This window comes from Cherax quadricarinatus, chromosome 40 (genome assembly GCF_038502225.1).
Source record: "Cherax quadricarinatus isolate ZL_2023a chromosome 40, ASM3850222v1, whole genome shotgun sequence".
Classification (NCBI taxonomy): domain Eukaryota; kingdom Metazoa; phylum Arthropoda; class Malacostraca; order Decapoda; family Parastacidae; genus Cherax; species Cherax quadricarinatus.
Genome location: NC_091331.1, coordinates 20,224,706 through 20,245,027, shown reverse-complemented (window position 1 = coordinate 20,245,027; position 20,322 = coordinate 20,224,706). Strand labels below are relative to the sequence as shown.

At 42.4% G+C, this 20,322-nt stretch overlaps 1 protein-coding gene across 1 annotated transcript in view; it reads left to right on the top strand.

Annotated features, from left to right (window-relative positions):
• Window positions 1-20,322, top strand: part of LOC128687141 (conserved oligomeric Golgi complex subunit 3-like) — a gene marked incomplete at its 5' end in the record, with an annotated part of 164,123 nt that overhangs the window by 42,865 nt on the left and 100,936 nt on the right. The window contains 2 exon segments of the mRNA XM_070092775.1: window positions 11,927-12,073; window positions 12,786-12,929. Of these exon segments, the coding sequence (XP_069948876.1) occupies window positions 11,927-12,073; window positions 12,786-12,929 (291 nt within the window).

Genomic DNA, 20,322 nt, shown 5'->3' with positions numbered 1-20,322 from the left:
TTCTATCGATTGAATACAAGAAACTGCCCATTTACTCATTTCAACTACCTAATAATGTGGTCAGAAATTTGCAATTTGGCCAATTTCACGAAAACTAAAAAATATGATAATTTCAAAATAAGGTCCAGAATGAACAATGCAGACATTCCTGGCTCTAAAATAACATTTTCTTTGTTCATCAGTCACATCTCCAGGCCCTTCTGATATTACTCTTGCTTTCTATTTTGAATTTTTATTCAAACAAAAAATATTAGACTTACTATTATGCAGACTACTGCAATGCTGTAATAACTGTATAAATAACATCAACCCATTCATGACTGCATATTAGAATGGCTAGTTGGACATTTATTGGACAATGGCATCATTTGTTTACTTTTGAACATTGGCAAAAATCAAACATTTCCCCTACTTTGAGCTCCATTTCTAGGTTCTTTTTATAGTAAAATCAATCAAAATCACCTCTATTTCTGTAATATGTTTTCCATTCTATCAAATGAGACCAAGAAAACGAGAATACAACCATAAATACTATACGAAAATAGACCACCAAGTCGGCATTTTAATTAAAAAAAACGGTCGGAGTTTTTTTTTCTCATTATGCACTGCGTGCTCCAGGATTTTTTTTATATGGTGCACACTGACCACACAGACCCATACTCTCACATGTGGGCCTACCAGCTTTCTCCTGCTTGATTTGAAACCGCTAGAATTTATGAGTACAGTGGACCCCCGCATAACGATGGCATCGCATAGCGATTTTTCCGCATAACGATTACTTTTATCGCAAAATTTTTGCCCCGCATACCGATTAAAAACCCGCATACCGATTTTCGTCCGAGACGCGTCCAATGTGCCCTCAGCCAGCCTCACATGTGCCGCTCCGTCCCATTGTTTACCAGCCAGCCTCCGCGGTAACATCCAAGCATACACTCGGAATATTTCGTATTATTACAGTATTTTCGGTGCTGTTTCTGGAAAATAAGTGACCATGGGCCCCAAGAAAGCTTCTAGTGCCAACCCTACACCTCAAAGGGTAAGAATTACTATAGAGATGAAGAAAGAGATAATTGATAAGTATGAAAGTGGAGTGCGTATAGCCGACCTAGTCAAGCTGTACAAGAAACCCCAATCAACCATCGCTACTATTGTGGGCACCAGAAAGACAATCAAGGAAGCTGTTCTTGCCAAAGGTTCAACTGTGTTTTCGAAACAAAGATCGCAATTGATGGAAGATGTTGAGAGACTCTTATTGGTGTGGATAAATGAAAAACAGATAGCAGGAGATAGCGTCTCTCAAGCGATCATATGTGAAAAGGCTAGGAAGTTGCATGACGATTTAATTAAAAAAATGCCTGCAACTAGTGATGATGTGAGTGAATTTAAGGCCAGCAAAGGTTGGTTTGAGAGATTTAAGAAGCGTAGTGGCATCCATAGTGTGATAAGGCATGGTGAGGCTGCCAGTTCGGACCACAAAGCGGCTGAAAAATATGTGCAGGAATTCAAGGAGTACATAGAAACTGAAGGACTGAAACCTGAACAAGTGTTTAATTGTGATGAAACAGGCCTGTTCTGGAAGAAAATGCCAAGCAGGACCTACATTACTCAGGAGGAAAAGGCACTCCCAGGACATAAGCCTATGAAAGACAGGCTTACTTTGTTGATGTGTGCCAATGCTACTGGTGATTGCAAAGTGAAGCCTTTATTAGTGTATCACTCTGAAACTCCCAGAGCGTTCAGGCAAAAGAATGTCCTCAAGGATAATTTGTGTGTGCTGTGGAGGGCAAACAGTAAGGCATGGGTCACTAGGGAATTTTTCTATAACTGGTTACACCATGCATTTGCCCCCAATGTGAAAAATTACCTAACTGAAAAGAAATTAGAACTTAAGTGCCTCCTGGTGTTAGACAATGCCCCTGGTCATCCTACAGACGTGTCAGAGCGACTTTATGGGGACATGAGCTTCATTAAGGTGAAGTTTTTGCCTCCTAATACCACTCCTCTCCTGCAGCCCATGGACCAGCAGGTTATTTCCAACTTCAAGAAACTGTACACAAAAGCTCTGTTTGAAAGGTGCTTTGTAATGACCTCAGAAACTCAACTGACTCTAAGAGAGTTTTGGAGAGATCACTTTAATATCCTCAATTGTGTAAACCTTATAGGTAAGGCTTGGGAGGAAGTGACAAAGAGGACCTTGAACTCTGCTTGGAAGAAACTGTGGCCAGAATGTGTAGACAAAAGGGATTTTGAAGGGTTTGAGGCTAACCCTGAGAATCCTGTGCCAGTTGAGGAATCCATTGTGGCATTGGGAAAGTCCTTGGGGTTGGAGGTTAGTGGGGAGGATGTGGAAGAGTTGGTGGAGGAGGACAATGAAGAACTAACCACTGATGAGCTGCTAGATCAACTTCAACAGCAAGAGGCCACACCTGAGGAAATTGCTTCGGAGGAGGGGAGAGAGAAATTGAAGAAGTTGCCTACTTCAAAGATTAAGGAAATCTGTGCTAAGTGGCTTGAAGTGCAAACCTTCATGGATGAAAATCACCCTCACACAGCTATTGCAAGCCGTGCTGGTGATTATTACACTGACAATGTTGTGAAACACTTTAGGCAAGTCATAAAGGAACGAGAGGTACAGGCCACTATGGACAGATATCTTGTGCGAAAGAAGTCCAGTGACTCTGAAGCTGGCCCTAGTGGCATTAAAAGAAGAAGGGAAGTAACCCCAGAAAAGGACTTACTACCTCAAGTCCTAATGGAAGGGGATTCCCCTTCTAAACAGTAAGAAGATATTGCTCTCCCCTCCTCCCATCCCATCAATCATCACCAGATCTTCAATAAAAGTAAGTGTCATTTAATTGTGCATGCCTTTTTCAGTTTGTGTGTATTAAAATTAACATTTCATGTGGTAAAAAAAATTTTTTTTCATACTTTTGGGCGTCTTGCACGGATTAATTTTATTTCCATTATTTCTTATGGGGAAAATTGATTCGCATAACGATTATTTCGCATAACGATGAGCCCTCTTGCACGGATTAAAATCGTTAACCGGGGGTCCACTGTATATATACGTCAAACACGGCACCTCGTAAAACGTATATATACGGCCGCGACAGTCAAAGGGTTAAAGCCAGGACATCCAGCTTCTTCTCATTCATAACATCCACAATCATATTATTATTATTATTATTATTATTATTATTATTATTATTAATATTATTATTATTAATATTATTATTATTATTAATTTAGGGAACTGAAGCTCTATCATTATTACAATAATTATTATTATTATTATTAATTTAGGGAACTGAAGCTCTATCGTTATAATAATAATTTATTAAAAAAATTATTATTATTGTTATTAACCCCTAACCCCTTCAGGGTCCAAGGCCAAAATCTGAAGTGGTGCTCCAGTGTCCAAGAAATTTTGAAAAAAAAAAAATTATTTTTTCTTACAGAATTAAAGAGCATATTTTTGTGAAGGTAATAAGACAAAAAAAAAATTCTGATCAGTACTTACCGAGATACAGTGCCAAGAAGTTTGTCAAAAATGATGTGGTGGCGGCAACATCGACGAATTCCACATACGCGCATTACATTATTTAGCGGTTTTTTAAGTTTTTTCTTTTCTTTTCCAATTTTTTTCTATTCCTACTAACATTTGGGGCCTGAGAGACCAATACTGTATATAATGTATATATATAAACTCACTGTATTGAATACAATAACCGCACTAAAGTTATTTTCATATTATTGTTTACCACTGTTGTTTATTACAATAAACATGCACAAATATTGTATAATACTAATGTTCTATCATATATTTACATATTTACAATCACTGGACATGGTTTTAGAACTACTGGAGCTTGTGGAACTCCTTGAAACAAGGCACCATGCACAGAGGCACCTTACATTCCTCACACATAAACCGAGTGTCTTTGCGTCTTTGTTGCCATCATTTTGTTTGTGCACAGACGATGCATCTCTTCTGAGCAAATTTCTTCTGAGTTGAAGGAAGCTGTATTATGAAATGATCACCTTCCCTCCTCAAACGCTTGGGTATATCTTGAGTAATTCGAGGACCTTGTTGTATAGCAGGTGTTCTTACCTGGTACTTCATTATGAGTTGTCTGACAACAGACAAACAAAATTCACCATACGGTGGTCTGTTGCCAGTCTTTATTTGGTACATATTATATGCATTGTGCATAGAAATGTCCATGAGATGGAAGAAAAGTTTCATGTACCACTTGTAACTCTTACGAACACAGTCATCAAAATCAATCTGCATGTCACATTTGTCAACCAAGCGCATGTTTTGTGTATAATCAATCACTGTCACTGGTTTTCGAATATGTTCATTAGTCACTCGGTCAACTTTGCCACTGTCTTGCATTTCATTACGGTGAATGGTTGTCAACAATGTGACACCTCGTTTGTCATGCCACCGTAATGCCATGATGTCATTGGCAGTAAACACCTGCACGTCATCACCACGAGCACCTGCGTTGAGCCTGGGCATATGTTTACGATTAGAACGCACTGTGCCACACACATCTGTCTTGTTCACTCGCATGAAATCACTGAGTAATGGGCTTGTGTACCAGTTATCGGTATATAATGTATGCCCCTTACCAAGATAAGGTGCCATCATGTTTCTCACTACATCACCTGAGATACCCAATAACATCTTGGTATCTTTCAATGTTTTACTTCCCGTGTATACAACAATATCCAACACCAGGCCACTGTCACAGTCACAGAGTACAAACAGTTTTATACCAAAGCGTTTCCTCTTGCTCGGTATATACTGCTTGAATGACAGTCTACCTTTGAACAAAATCAAAGACTCGTCAGTTACAACATTCTTGAATGGATAAAAGTATATGCTGAACTTTTGTTTGAGATACATGAAAACATTTCTAATCTTGTATAACCTGTCACTTCTGTCAGGCCTGGTTTTGTCAGAGAAGTGCAACATACGTAAGAGTAAGATAAACCTGTTCACTGGTATGATTTCACTGAAGACCGGGGTACAAATTAGCCGATCTGTGGACCAGTATGCTTTTATATTATGCTTATAGACATGAGGCATAAGCATTATTGTTACAAAAAGCAAATACATTTCTGTAGTCTTGACTGTGGTGATATGATCGTATTTGCCATGGTGTACTCAAAATACTTATTACTTTCCCTGACAATAGTTTCCATCAATGGCTGGTCAAAGAATAATTCAAAGAATTCCAGTTCATTGGTCGTGGTTCCAAGGGGACAAGTAGGTTGAATTCCACTTTGAGAGTCATCAAAGTGGTGAGGCTTGGGAACAAAATTGGGATTTTGCTGCCAATCACACATACGGTTTGCTGGTGGATACTGGACATCATAGGCTGGTTGTGCGGGTGGTTGTGGTTGTGGTGGGCTGGTGGCTGACGCTCCACTTTGTCCTTGAACTGACGAGTCAGCAGCGTGGGTCCCAGCGTGGGCTGGTGAGTCACGCATGGCGGTGCCACTACCATCACCACTACCACCATCCACTGATGCCTGTGGTCTATCCATGCCAAGTGTAGCCACATCATCCTCACTATCACTACCTAAAACTGGTGTAGGGCCATGGGATGTACTCCGGGATGTACTCCGTCCCCTGGGCACAGCATAGGGTACACTACCCGAGCGCATGCGGCGGCGAACATACCGACGCTTCACTGGTGAATATGATTCCTCACTATCACTACTCGAATGATCGTCGAGCGCAATAAAATCACAATCCACGTCACTATCATCATCATTACTGAAGTCAGAGGCCTGGCCACGCGAAAATATTAGCTTGCTCTTGCATTGAGGAACAACCGACCATGAGTCACGAGTGCCCACACCAGAGGTAGAAGGTTGAGGATCATCAGGGTTTTCTGCACTATTATCGATATCCTGGTCATTCTTTTCAGTCACTAACTGATCAAAGCCGTAGAATTCGTCTTCATTTCCACTTCCATCAGTGTCAGAACTATCAGATAGGAAGAGGAGAGTCCCAATTTTCCGGGGAGTGAGAGCTGACTTGCGACGAGGCATGGTGAACAAGGGTAACTGAGCCGGCGTTCCCACAATGCTATGCGGGCGCCTAGATTTTTTGTTTATGGCGCACACCCACCATGCAGACCCGTTCTCTCACATGTAGGCCTATGAGCGCTTTCGCGCTAAATTTGACGGTGCTAGAATTTTGGCATAGATCTACGGGACGGACACTCAACGTAAAGCTGTAGATCTACGGGACGGACCCTGAAAGGGTTAAACTGTCCAAACATATATCTACGTTTTTTTAACATTTGAAAGTATGTAAAAAATGTAGATCTTTTTTTGTTTTTTTACATTTGAAAACGTGTAAAAAAACTTTTATCTACATTTTTTTTTGTTATATTTGAAAATATGTAAAAAAAAAAGTAGATCTACTTTTGGAGCACTACGGATTTGAATGTCCATCTTTTTGGACAGTTTAAGGGTTAATTTAGGGAACTGAAGCTCTATTATTATTATTATTATTGTAGATCAGGTGTTTACATTGAAGCATATATGTGAACAGTATTTAGATAAAGATAGGGAAGTTTTTATTGCATTTATGGATTTAGAAAAGGCATATGATAGAGTGGATAGAGGAGCAATGTGGCAGATGTTGCAAGTATATGGAATAGGTGGTAAGTTATTAAATGCTGTAAAGAGTTTTTATGAGGATAGTGAGGCTCAGGTTAGGGTGTGTAGAAGAGAGGGAGAATACTTCCCGGTAAAAGTAGGTCTTAGACAGGGATGTGTAATGTCACCATGGTTGTTTAATATATTTATAGATGGGGTTGTAAAGGAAGTAAATGCTAGGGTGTTTGGGAGAGGGGTGGGATTAAATTATGGGGAATCAAATTCAAAATGGGAATTGACACAGTTACTTTTTGCTGATGATACTGTGCTTATGGGAGATTCTAAAGAAAAATTGCAAAGGTTAGTGGATGAGTTTGGGAATGTGTGTAAAGGTAGAAAGTTGAAAGTGAACATAGAAAAGAGTAAGGTGATGAGGGTGTCAAATGATTTAGATAAAGAAAAATTGGATATCAAATTGGGGAGGAGGAGTATGGAAGAAGTGAATGTTTTCAGATACTTGGGAGTTGACGTGTCGGCGGATGGATTTATGAAGGATGAGGTTAATCATAGAATTGATGAGGGAAAAAAGGTGAGTGGTGCGTTGAGGTATATGTTGAGTCAAAAAACGTTATCTATGGAGGCAAAGAAGGGAATGTATGAAAGTATAGTAGTACCAACACTCTTATATGGGTGTGAAGCTTGGGTGGTAAATGCAGCAGCGAGGAGACGGTTGGAGGCAGTGGAGATGTCCTGTTTAAGGGCAATGTGTGGTGTAAATATTATGCAGAAAATTCGGAGTGTGGAAATTAGGAGAAGGTGTGGAGTTAATAAAAGTATTAGTCAGAGGGCAGAAGAGGGGTTGTTGAGGTGGTTTGGTCATTTAGAGAGAATGGATCAAAGTAGAATGACATGGAAAGCATATAAATCTATAGGGGAAGGAAGGAGGGGTAGGGGTCGTCCTCGAAAGGGTTGGAGAGAGGGGGTAAAGGAGGTTTTGTGGGTAAGGGGCTTGGACTTCCAGCAAGCGTGCATGAGCGTGTTAGATAGGAGTGAATGGAGACGAATGGTACTTGGGACCTGACGATCTGTTGGAGTGTGAGCAGGGTAATATTTAGTGAAGGGATTCAGGGAAACCGGTTATTTTCATATAGTCGGACTTGAGTCCTGGAAATGGGAAGTACAATGCCTGCACTTTAAAGGAGTGGTTTGGGATATTGGCAGTTTGGAGGGATATGTTGTGTATCTTTATACGTATATGCTTCTAAACTGTTGTATTCTGAGCACCTCTGCAAAAGCAGTGATAATGTGTGAGTGTGGTGAAAGTGTTGAATGATGATGAAAGTATTTTCTTTTTGGGGATTTTCTTTCTTTTTTGGGTCACCCTGCCTCGGTGGGAGACGGCCGACTTGTTGAAAAAAAAAAAAAAATTATTAATTTAGGGAACTGAAGTTCTATCGTTATTATAATAATCCAGTAGACCGCCATTGAAGAATTGTTGCACAATTTTATGTAACATGTTGTACAATTAATTTAAAATGGTTCAGTTCGTGGGAGGAAAAAAAAATTCTCTTTTGCTCAAGCGGCCACCTTGTTGTGTAGCAGCCGGGGAGCGCTCCCACCATCCCCTACCACTCCCAGACACCACCCCCCACCCTCCAAGCATTTCTAATTCATACTTGTCTAGTCTTTCTCTGCTACAAGGCAGCTGTGTTTGTCAATTGTGTTATGATATTTTAATTACTATATCTTGTATCTGCCAAGCAATCATGACACCCAGTAGCCATACTAGTGTTGCTGAAAGTGGAATGAAGAGGTATAAGCACTTAAGTCTTAGAATTAACAAAGATATTAGACAAAAGATAACCTGTAGCCATAACTGAAGTGTTACTTTGTACACAGAAAAAGATGTTAACATGAGTTTGTGTGGCTGACTGAATGACTGACTTACTGAGTGACTTGACTGACTTATTGAGTGACTTGAATGACTGAATGACTTGACTGACTTACTGAATGACTTGACTGACTTATTGAATGACTTAACTGACTTACTGAGTCACTTGACTGACTTACTAAGTGACTTGACTGACTGAATGACTTGACTGACTTACTGAATGACTTGACTGACTTACTGAATGACTTGACTGACTTACTGAATGACTTGACTGACTTACTGAATGACTTGACTGACTTACTGACTGACTTGACTGACTTACTGACTGGCTTGAATGACTTACTAAGTGACTTGACTCACATACTGAATGACCAGACTGACTTACTGAATGACTTGACTGACTTGTTGAGTGACTTGACTGACTTACTGAGTGACTTGACTGTAATAATATTATATTATTATTATTGCTGAGAAGAAAAAGATAATGATTTCCATGGAATTAAAGCATGAAATCGTAGATAAACAAACGAGTTGTCCAGGTTTTGGTTGAGGGCGAAGAGGGAGGGGGGAGCTGGCTTGTAACTCAAATGTTAACTCAGAGCAAAAAATCGGCCCAGGGACAGCTCGTATCTCAAAAAACTCGTAAGTTGGGACACGCGTAAGTCAAGGTTCCACTGTATTATGTAATTTATTATGCAACTTTAAGTTGTGGAACCAGCCTGTGCCAAACACACACTTTTTCAGGCCTTCCTTATCACACACTGTAAGGCCTTTACCCTAATTAAGAGGAAATTAAGTGGTGCACCTTTCTTTGTCTTTTGTTCGATCCAGTCAAGCAACAAGTTTTCTGTTTTATTTACATACGTGTTGGGAACTACATGTCATTCTTTTCATGAGATGACGTCATGGGTTATTCATTACACAAGCTCGTATATTTGCTTCGTTCTTTTTAATTGTACGAACTGACGCTTCATTAAGGCCATAGGCCTTCACTATATCCACCACATGTGAGCCACTCTTAAGCTTATCAAATATCTCAGTTTTCTTCGCAATTCCTAGACTTGAACGCTTAAACCTTTTCTTGTCACTTTCAGCAACACTTGTATGCTTACTGGGTGCCAACAAATAGCAATGAAAATATGTACAATGAATGTAAATAAACACAGTGAGGTTCCCGAGTATCATCGTGTATGAACTGAACTGAAGGCTGGGAGCGTAGTTGGGTGGGTGTGGGTGGCGAGGGAATGGCGGTAGGCCTCCCCATTGACTCAGTGGTTTAACCCACCCCGGGCGACCACACGCTCAAAATTTTTTCCCCTCCCGCAAATCGCGTTAAATTGATTTTATGAAGTCTTACATAAAATTGTGCCGCAATTCTTCAATCGTGCTATGCCCGTATCGTGCCAAATAAACTCGTGTTAAATGACTGTCTACTGTACATGAAATATAGATTTACATCCACAGAAAACAATGAGACATGAAGAATAAAACAATAATAACATCACACATACCTTTATTAAAGACTTGTTGGTGTATGAATAAAATATGTCATTACGTATGTTAGGAGCTGTGGTGGCGACACGGGAGTGTGTTTGGAGGCAGGACAAGATAGTCCTTTAATATGACACGAATATCAACTCTATGGCTTATTTATCTATCACAATTCATCTAATATGACATAATAAACAATGTTAACAACATAGAAACATGACATATACTCTAGAATGAATAAAAAAAATGTTATTATATGTCACCAGTGGTGGTGTACTTTGTTGTTGGGTGTATAAGGGCCACTGAGAGCATAAGCCATACATGGTGGTGGAGGCAGTGGTGTTCTCAGTAGCCCTATATAACTCCAACAACATTGGAGGAGTTAGGTTCGTGCTGTCCTTTTTCTATTGATTAATCGCTTAACTTACTTGCTACACTGTTAATACTACATTTTATCGCTGGCTGGAGCTGTAGCCTTTATCTACTCGTGCTGCTTTAGTATCGTACATATCGTAGAATCACTGAAGTAGGTACATTCTCCCCTCTCTCTTCCTCCTCCACTTTGGTACTTTGCTACGAGTTCTTTCTTGAATTCTATCGTGTTTCTCACCTTCTTTACCAAAGGCCTGGCACTAGGAGCTTTCTTTGGGGCCATGGTGGCTTATTTAGCAGCTGCAAGCACTAAAACAACTGAAATATTATGAAATGTATCATATGAACGCATGGGATCGTCCTCGTTCGCTGATAAACAGTGGCACACTGGCTGTGAATGGAGTGTGGGGCTGTTCAGGGCCATGCGTATGCATCTGGGATGAGCGACTGTTTGCGAGTCAACTATTTGGAAGTCAATATTTTGACGAAAAAAGTTACAATTTTCGAAAATTACGACTTCCGATGCTTATGAAAAACGAAGGTCCACTGTACATATATGCATGTACATGCATATGTAGTGTGACCTAAGTGCAAGTAGAAGTAGCAAGATATACCTGTTATCCCATGTATTTATGAGAAAAAAAACACCATCAATCCTACCATCATGTAAAACAGTTACAGGTTTCCGATTCACACTCACTTGGCAGGATAGTAGTACCTCCCTGGGTGCTTACTGTCTACCAGCCTATTACCTAGAGAGTTTTTCTTCTTTTTAGTAAAATTTGTTGACAGAACTTTACCCACTCTATCATTTGCTCTCCTTTCATGCTCCTTCACCACTCTCATAACCTCTCTTTTACTCTCCATATACTCCACCCTCCTTATGTCACCTCTGCTTTGTAAAAAACTTCTCATATGCTAACTTTTTCTCCCTTATCATACTCTCTGCCTCATTCCACCACTCTTCCATCTTCCTCACCACCCTCCCCCTTCCATATCCACAAACTTCCTGCACACTCTAACACTGCATTCTTAAATCTGCCCCATACCTCTTCAACCTTCTTGTAACTTATACTCTCTCTGTTCCATCCTTCTCCCAACAGTTGCTTGTAACTTTCCCTATCTCCTTTAATTTATAAACTTTCACTTCTTTCTTACTGATGACTTTCTCCTTGTACCCAGTCTAACTCTCACTGTATCTACAATATTGATCAGATAAATATGTTGCCCCTCTAAAATCATGCACATCAAGACGTTAACTCATTAATCTTTAAAAATAAAAGTATCTAAAAAAAATAGACTAAAATATTGAAAAGTTGGTATCCATTAGGTACCAGCTGGTCACTGTGAAATCCTATTTGGTAACAAAGAAGTTCCACAAAAGATATTAAAGTATTAAGGTATTTGCAGCTTAAGTACCAGTATCCTTTTCTTTGGATGGGCTATGCTAGAATCAGTACTGTTTAATCTTGTGTTAAAGGAAGCTGACAACAAAGCACTACAGTGCTCAGATTTTATTATAATTCTTCTGTTTTGTCTTTGGACCAGGGGGTGTCACTGGATGCATTAGCAGCATGCATGCAAAGCCTTAGTCTGGCCTCCACAACCATCAGTAAAAGGTCATCACCTTTAGATGCACAACTGTTTGAGATAAAACATCTCCTCATCCTTCGAGAACAAATGGCACCGTTTCAGGTCCGTCTATTTTCTGTTGGACTACAATATGATTTTAAATGTTTCCTGCAAATAGAAATAAGAATATAGATGTCATGTTTAAAATCAGTATGCTGTTGATTTATGCAGAAACTGAGAAGATCAGAAATTAAAGTGTGGTGGATTAAAAAATATAATTTGGAGTGCGAAAGCAAGATGACATCTTGGGAAAATATCTGGATTTTTGTAGTTTTAAAATTCGAGAACTATGTTGAAAAGCTAATTTGTTTAGAAATGTTGGGGCAGTTTTGGATGACAAGAGGGTATATAAGTCTTAAGTAAATGGAAAAAGGGATAGGAAGATAATTCAGGAAGGGCTGGAGGGAGGGGTTGATGAAGGTTTTAAGAGGTAGGGAGCATCCATTTGGTATGTGTGAGCATGTTAGATTTGATTGGAGGCAAGTTTGTTTTGGGATTTTATGTGCTGCCAGAGTGTGAGCAAGGCAAAATTTATTAAAGGATTTGTAGAAATCATTTAGATGAATTTTAGTTCTAGAAGTGGGAAGTATAATGTAGCTCAGAGGCCTCACATTTTTAACAAGACAGCATTCAGTTGAATGATTGGAAATGTATTTCCTTCTTTGGATCTACTTACCTTGATGAAAAATGCCTGTATGGTAAAAAAAAAAAAAGTTTGGAACCAAAGCTATTATTGTGTTTTTATTAAAATACACACCTATTGACTGTTTAACAGGTTGATGCATGCTTACACGAGACAAGTTTGGACTGGAGTAAAGTTCGTAGTGCAGCACTTGGATTGGTACAGAAGAGAGGCCGACTTTTCTCATTGTCCTCGAACAATGCTCTTTTGGAGTTCATTGTAGAAGGCACTCCACAGGTACAGCACAGTTTTCTTTGTATAACACATGAATATAGCATACTATATTCTGATTAAAACACTGAATGGGTGAGGCTCAAATCCATGGCAAGTGAATCACCACTCGTTCTGTGATTTGTTTGCAATTGTGTTATGATTTCATGAGCCTTGCTATATTCTGTATAGTAATTATCACATCATATAGAGGGGCAATGGATATATCGGATCATTATTTAGTTGTAGCTACAGTTAGAGTAAGAGGTAGATGGGACAAAAGGAATATGGCAACAGCAAGTAAGAGAGAGGTGAAAGTGTATAAACTGAGGGATGAGGAGGAAGTTAGGGTGAAATATAAGCAACTATTGGCAGAAAGGTGGGCTAGTGCAAGTATGGGTAGTAGAGGGCTTGAAGAGGGCTGGGATAGTTTAAAAAATGCAGTATTAGAATGTGGGGCAGAAGTTTGTGGTTATAGGAGGAAAGAGGAGTGATTGGTGGAATGAAGTAAAGGGTGTGATAAAAGAGAGAAGGGTAGCTTATGAGAGGTTTTTACAAAGAAGTGATATAAGAAGGGCAGAGTATATGGAGAATAAAAGAAAAGTGAAGAGAGTGCAAAAGGAGAGCAAATGATAGAGTGGGAGATGCATTGTCAAAAAATTTTGCTGAAAATAAGAAAAGATTTTGGAGATAAACAAGTTAAGAAAGCCTAGGGAACGTATGGATTTGTCAGTTAAAAATAGAGTAGGGGAGTTAGTTGGTGTCGAAATGGAGGTATTGGGTAGATGGCAGGAATATTTTGAGGAACTTTTAAATGTCAATGAAGAAAGGGAGGCAGTAATTTCATGCACTGGCCAGGGAGGTATAATATCTTTCAGGAGTGAAGAAGAGCAGGATGTGAGTGTGGGAGAGGTGCATGAGGCATTACATTGAATGAAAGGGGGTAAAGCAGCTGGAACTGATGGGATCATGACAGAAATCTTAAAAGCAGGGGGGGAATATAGTGTTGGAGTGGTTGGTGGTGGTGTTTAATAAATGTATGAAAGAGGGAAAGGTACGTAGGGATTGGCAGAGAGCATGCATAGTTCCTTTATATAAAGGGAAGGGGGACAAAAGAGATTGTAAAAATTGTAGGGGAATAAGTTTACTGAGTATACCAGGTAAAGTGTACAGTAGGGTTATTATTGAAAGAATTAAAGGTAAGACAGAGTAGGATTGCAGATGAGCAAGGAGGCTTTAGAGTGGGTAGGGGATGTGTTGATCAAGTGTTTACATTGAAGTATGCATGTGAACAGTATTTAGATAAAGGTAGGGAAGTTTTCATGGCATTTATGGATTTTGAAAAGTCATATGATAGAGTGGATAGGGGAGCAGTGTGGCAGATGTTGCAAGTGAATGGAATAGGTAGTAAGCTACTAAATGCTGTAAAGAGTTTTTATGAGGATAGCGAGGCTCAGGTTAGGGTGTGTAGGAGGGAGGGAGATTATTTCCCGGTAAAAGTAGGTCTTAGACAGGGATGTGTAATGTCACCATGGTTGTTTAACATATTTATAGATGGGGATGTAAAAGAGGTAAATGCTAGGGTGTTGGGGAGAGAGGTGGGATTAAATTATGGGAAATCAAATACAAAATGTGAGTTGACACAGTTACTTATGCTGATGATACTGTGCTTTTGGGAGATTCTAAAGAAAAGTTGCAACAGTTAGTGGATAAATTTCAGAGGGTGTGTAATGGAAGAAAGTTGAAAGTGAACATAGGTAAGAGTAAGGTGATGAGGGTATCAAACAATTTAGATAAAGAAAAATTTGATATCACATTGGAGAGAGGGAGTATGGAAGAAGCTATTTTTTTTTCTCAACAAGTCGGCTGTCTCCCACCAAGGCAGGGTGTCCCAAAAAGAAAGAAAATCCCCATAAAGAAAATACTTTCATCATCATTCAACACTTTCACCTCACTCACACATAATCACTGTCTTTGCAAAGGTGCCCAGTTACAACAGTTTAAGAGCATATATAACATGCCCCTCCAAACTGCCACTGTCCCAAACCCCTTCTTTAACCCTCCTTTAACTGTCCACATGTAGATATACATGCACATGTGGCAGGCTCCGAACGTATATCAACGTTTTATTTTTCATTCCTTCAGATTTGGCGGGATAGGCCTGATTCACCTAGATATGAAAGAGTAGGTCTGTGCACTCAGTGTGCACAGTATGAAAAAATCGGGGACCACTTAGTACCTTGTGGGAACGCCAGTTCAGTTGAGCGCCAGCTAGAGCAAATAGAGTGTCAAACACTAGTGATTTACTGATGTCATGTCATATTATTACTCACATTTCAAGAGGAAAGTAAAAATAGGTTATATAAATGCATGAGTGGGTGTGGGTGGGTGTGAGTTGGACCAGACTAGCTTGTGCTATTAGGTCAGATGTCTTCTTCTTCTTCTTCTTCTTCTTCTTCTTCTTCTTCTTCTTCTTCTTCTTCTTCTGTTGAGTTTCAGGGCCACTGACAACATACGCTGTGTCGAGCCCAGCCGTCCAGTGCTAGGAGAGGGAATATCGACCAAAGTGGAAGAATGTCTTGACTAATAACTATGTATCATATGTCTCTGATATACCCTGAAGCCAGCAGGAAGGAGCAGGTACAGGCCAATATCTCCTGATGGTCCAGAGGGCGAAACCCCTCCCCGTTGAGGAGGACAGGTAGAGTGAAAGTGTGCACCCCAAGTGTGCGCAAGGCTGCATGGAGAGTAGTCCGTGCAGAGTGATAATGTGGGCACCACAGCAGGAAGTGTTCCACCGTCTCAGGCTGTGAGGGACACCACGGGCAGTACGGAGAGTCCGTCATCCAAAGGCGATATAGATGAGCCGCCAGTCGCGAGTGCCCGACTCGAAGGCGAGTCAGTGCAACGTCCACCGAGCGGTTGGGATGGCGAGCCCAAGGGCAGGGGCCATTAAAAGTTCGGACGGAGCCCAACGCCGAAGAAGAAGAGAGGGAGTGTGCAAGGCCCTCTTGCCACTGATGACGGATTCCCTTCCAAACAGCCCTTGTGAAATCACTGTGGCCCAGGGCAAGAGGGGCAACAGTAGGAAGTGTGTGCACAAGGGAGGCCGCCTGATCTGCCACTTCATTGCCCCAGATTCCAACATGGGCGGGAACTCACTGAAGGGAGATGTCCAACCTGGGCTCCGCAAGAAGCGCAGGAGAAGAGATTGTGTCCGACGAACGAGGATGTGCAGTGATCGTGGACAGGCAGAGCACAAAAGTGCCAGGGAAGATTGGGAATCAGAGAAGAGGACCATTGGTTGTGGGGGAATGTGATCTAGGACAAAAGCCAGAGCCTGGTGAATGGTGAAGAGCTCCCCTGCCAGAACAGAATGAGCAGGGTCCTACCGCCACGTTTGACACAGGGAGAGATTAGTGAAGAAGGCCGCAGATAATGTAGAAGGGGGGAAGGACCGTACTGAGCCATCCGTGTAGACGAAGAATGAAGAGCCATATGTAACAGAGCGAAACTCTTCAAATAGAAATGCAACTAACTGAGGGGGCTCCCTGTTCCTGTAGTGCCAATCCAGGTGAATGTATCGTGTCAGGTCCAGCCAGGGGGGTGCCGGAGAGTGGAGAGGGGAGGGAGTCATCACAAGTGCAGGAAGAGTAAGGCAGGACAGGGAACGCTGGGCTCTGGCTACAAAGGAAGGCTGAGCCAAACGTGGGGGGACAGAGGCTGTCTCCCACATCTGTGAAGAGAGGCGACAGGGGTGAATACAAGGCAGAGAGGCCATATGATGGAGTCGTAAACAGTTCCTCGCTGTCCTCACCGACGAGAGAGGGACTATCCCCGACTCTGCCTCCAAGGCTGCGATAGGGGTGGAGGGGAATGCCCCCAGCATATTACGGATGGCTGAATTCTGGAGAATGTCTAAGCGATGAAGAGAGGAGGAAGAAGCCGAGCCATACACCTCACTCGCATAAGTGAGCTTGCTGCAAACCATAGCTATATAGAACTTATAGAGAAGGTCTCGATCCGCCCCCCACTTGGTGCCAGAGATCCGGCGCATAAGTGCAATGCGACGTGCACACGAAAGGTGAGGGCTGCTGTGTGTTTCTTCCATGTTAAGAATGGCGCATCTAAGGTGACTCCCAACCAACGATGAGAAGAGACCAAAGGGATTGGTGTCTGGTTCAATGAGACTGATGGAAGAGTGGGGAGTCGGCGTCTAGTAAAGCATAAAAGCTTGGACTTAGTGTCACTAACCTCCAAACCCCAGGTGGTGGCCCATAATGTTATGCATTACAAGGCACCCTGAAGTGTTTCTTGTGCTGTCAGTAAAGCTGGGGCACTGCACATAAGGGCCACATCATCCGCATACACCAGAGTATGCACTCCCTGGATGGAAGGGAGATCCGACAATAAGACAGAGAAAAGGAGTGGGCTAAGAACAGATCCCTGGGGCACTCCCCGGTATACAGGACAGGGTGAGGACAAAGCGCCACCCACTGCTACACGAAAGGTCCTCCCTTGCAAAAAGTTGCGCATCCAGCAGAGGGGAGCTCCTGTCAGCCCCATGCGGGCCAGCTCGAAAACAATTGCTGTGTGTGATGCAGAGTCAATTGTTCTGCGTAGGTCCAAAATTGCAGCCAAAAGGAACTCCCGGCATTCAAATGAAGTGTGCACAAGCTGTGTAAATTGAAGCAAAGGGTCGTGGGTGGATCGACCTTCTCGGAAGCTACTCTGGTTATCAGGCAGGAGGCCATGTTCCTCAATCCACCAAGAGTGACGAGTAGCCACCAGTCATTCCAGCACCTTATCTAAGCAGGGCAGTAGAGCAATGGGCCGGTAAGAGCTCAGTTGGGTATCATCCTTGCCTGGCTTTAGAATCGGAATCAGAAGAGAGTGTTTCCACATATCAGGGAAGGCACCTGTATACCAGCTGGTGTTGAAAACCTCCAGCATAGCTTCTGTACAGGAGGGAGGTAGATGTAGTATAAATGAATAGGGTAAGTTGTCCTCCCCTGGAGAAGAGTGGGAAGAAAGTTGGGAAAGTGCCCACTGCAGTTCATGGGAGCTAAAGGGGGATGCCAGCAACTGGCAGTGAACCTCGGGTATGGCAGGTGGCAAAGGGCCCCATTTGATCACCTTAGAGGGTAGACATCTATATTTATAGATGGGGTTGTAAGAGAAGTAAATGCGAGGGTCTTGGCAAGAGGCGTGGAGTTAAAAGATAAAGAATCACACACAAAGTGGGAGTTGTCACAGCTGCTCTTTGCTGATGACACTGTGCTCTTGGGAGATTCTGAAGAGAAGTTGCAGAGATTGGTGGATGAATTTGGTAGGGTGTGCAAAAGAAGAAAATTAAAGGTGAATACAGGAAAGAGTAAGGTTATGAGGATAACAAAAAGATTAGGTGATGAAAGATTGAATATCAGATTGGAGGGAGAGAGTATGGAGGAGGTGAACGTATTCAGATATTTGGGAGTGGACGTGTCAGCGGATGGGTCTATGAAAGATGAGGTGAATCATAGAATTGATGAGGGAAAAAGAGTGAGTGGTGCACTTAGGAGTCTGTGGAGACAAAGAACTTTGTCCTTGGAGGCAAAGAGGGGAATGTATGAGAGTATAGTTTTACCAACGCTCTTATATGGGTGTGAAGCGTGGGTGATGAATGTTGCAGCGAGGAGAAGGCTGGAGGGAGTGGAGATGTCATGTCTGAGGGCAATGTGTGGTGTGAATATAATGCAGAGAATTCGTAGTTTGGAAGTTAGGAGGAGGTGCGGGATTACCAAAACTGTTGTCCAGAGGGCTGAGGAAGGGTTGTTGAGGTGGTTCGGACATGTAGAGAGAATGGAGCGAAACAGAATGACTTCAAGAGTGTATCAGTCTGTAGTGGAAGGAAGGCGGGGTAGGGGTCGGCCTAGGAAGGGTTGGAGGGAGGGGGTAAAGGAGGTTTTGTGTGCGAGGGGCTTGGACTTCCAGCAGGCATGCGTGAGCGTGTTTGATAGGAGTGAATGGAGACAAATGGTTTTTAATACTTGACGTGCTGTTGGAGTGTGAGCAAAGTAACATTTATGAAGGGATTCAGGGAAACCGGCAGGCCGGACTTGAGTCCTGGAGATGGGAAGTACAGTGCCTGCACTCTGAAGGAGGGGTGTTAATGTTGCAGTTTAAAAACTGTAGTGTAAAGCACCCTTCTGGCAAGACAGTGATGGAGTGAATGATGGTGAAAGTTTTTCTTTTTCGGGCCACCCTGCCTTGGTGGGAATCGGCCGGTGTGATAATAAAAATAAATAATAAGAGGGTAGACGAGGAGGAGGAGAAAACATAGGACCGAAGAAATTTGCAAATGTCTCAGCCTTGTCCTGGGGTAAGAGTGGAGTGGCTCCTTCCCCCAGCAAGGGAAAAGTACTTACAGAACGTGATCCCAACATGGAGTGGAGGAAACCCCATGCCTGACTGGCAGAGGTGCGAAAAGAAAGAGAACAGAATAAAGCCTAGGATGCATGTTTCGCTTGGAAGAGGGTTCGCCGACAAAGAGCGTCTGCCCTTTGGTAAGCCAACTGCTGAGTTCGAGAGGGTTGACGCTGCCACCGTGCCCACGCTGTCCGACGCGCCTTCACTGCTCGGAAGCACTCATCATTCCACCATGGAACCCGGGGGTGTGAACGGGAGAAGCTCCTGGAGAGACAGACTGAACACGAGCCCTCCTCAAGCATGCCCCCTTACAGAGACGTGACAGCCTCGTCCAGCAAGGAGTCCTGAGGCAGGCTGTAATCAGCAAGGCCCCGATTATAGTTTGTCCAACCAGCCTGGGTGATTTTCCACAGTGAACGAACTGCTGTCACTCGCACTGCTAAGGCTTTATTTGTAGAAGTAAGGACTGGAAGATGGTCACTCCCCATGAAGGGTCCTACAGTAACAGTAGCTGTAGTAAAATATCCACACCCAAGAACGAGGTCTAGGGTAGAAACTCGCCCGGTATAAGAATCCACTCTAGTCTCCAAACCTGGTGGTGTGAGCAACGAAATGTGAGATGCGAGGAGGGTTTGGAACAGGGCCCTACCTGTGGGATTCACTGATCCCAAAGAAAAGGATGGCTCCCAGAACTGGTGCCTTGCATTAAACTCTCCTATCACGAGCGTAGAACCACGGAGTTGTTCAAAGTAATAGGTAAATTCACTTTGTGTAACCGACCTGCCCGGATTATAGATCAGGAGTATGTTGCACCACTGAGTGCCCAAGGCAACTCTCACAGCCAGAGTTTCCAACACTCCGCTCTCATAGGCTTGGAGAGAGAGGGTCGTACCCTGGAGCTGGTTGTGTACAAGAAGAGCTAGGCCACCTCCGCTCCCTGCAAGGCGATCCCTACGGTAAACAGTGAAACCAGGCATCCGAAGAGAATGTCGAGGGTGTAACCATGTCTCAG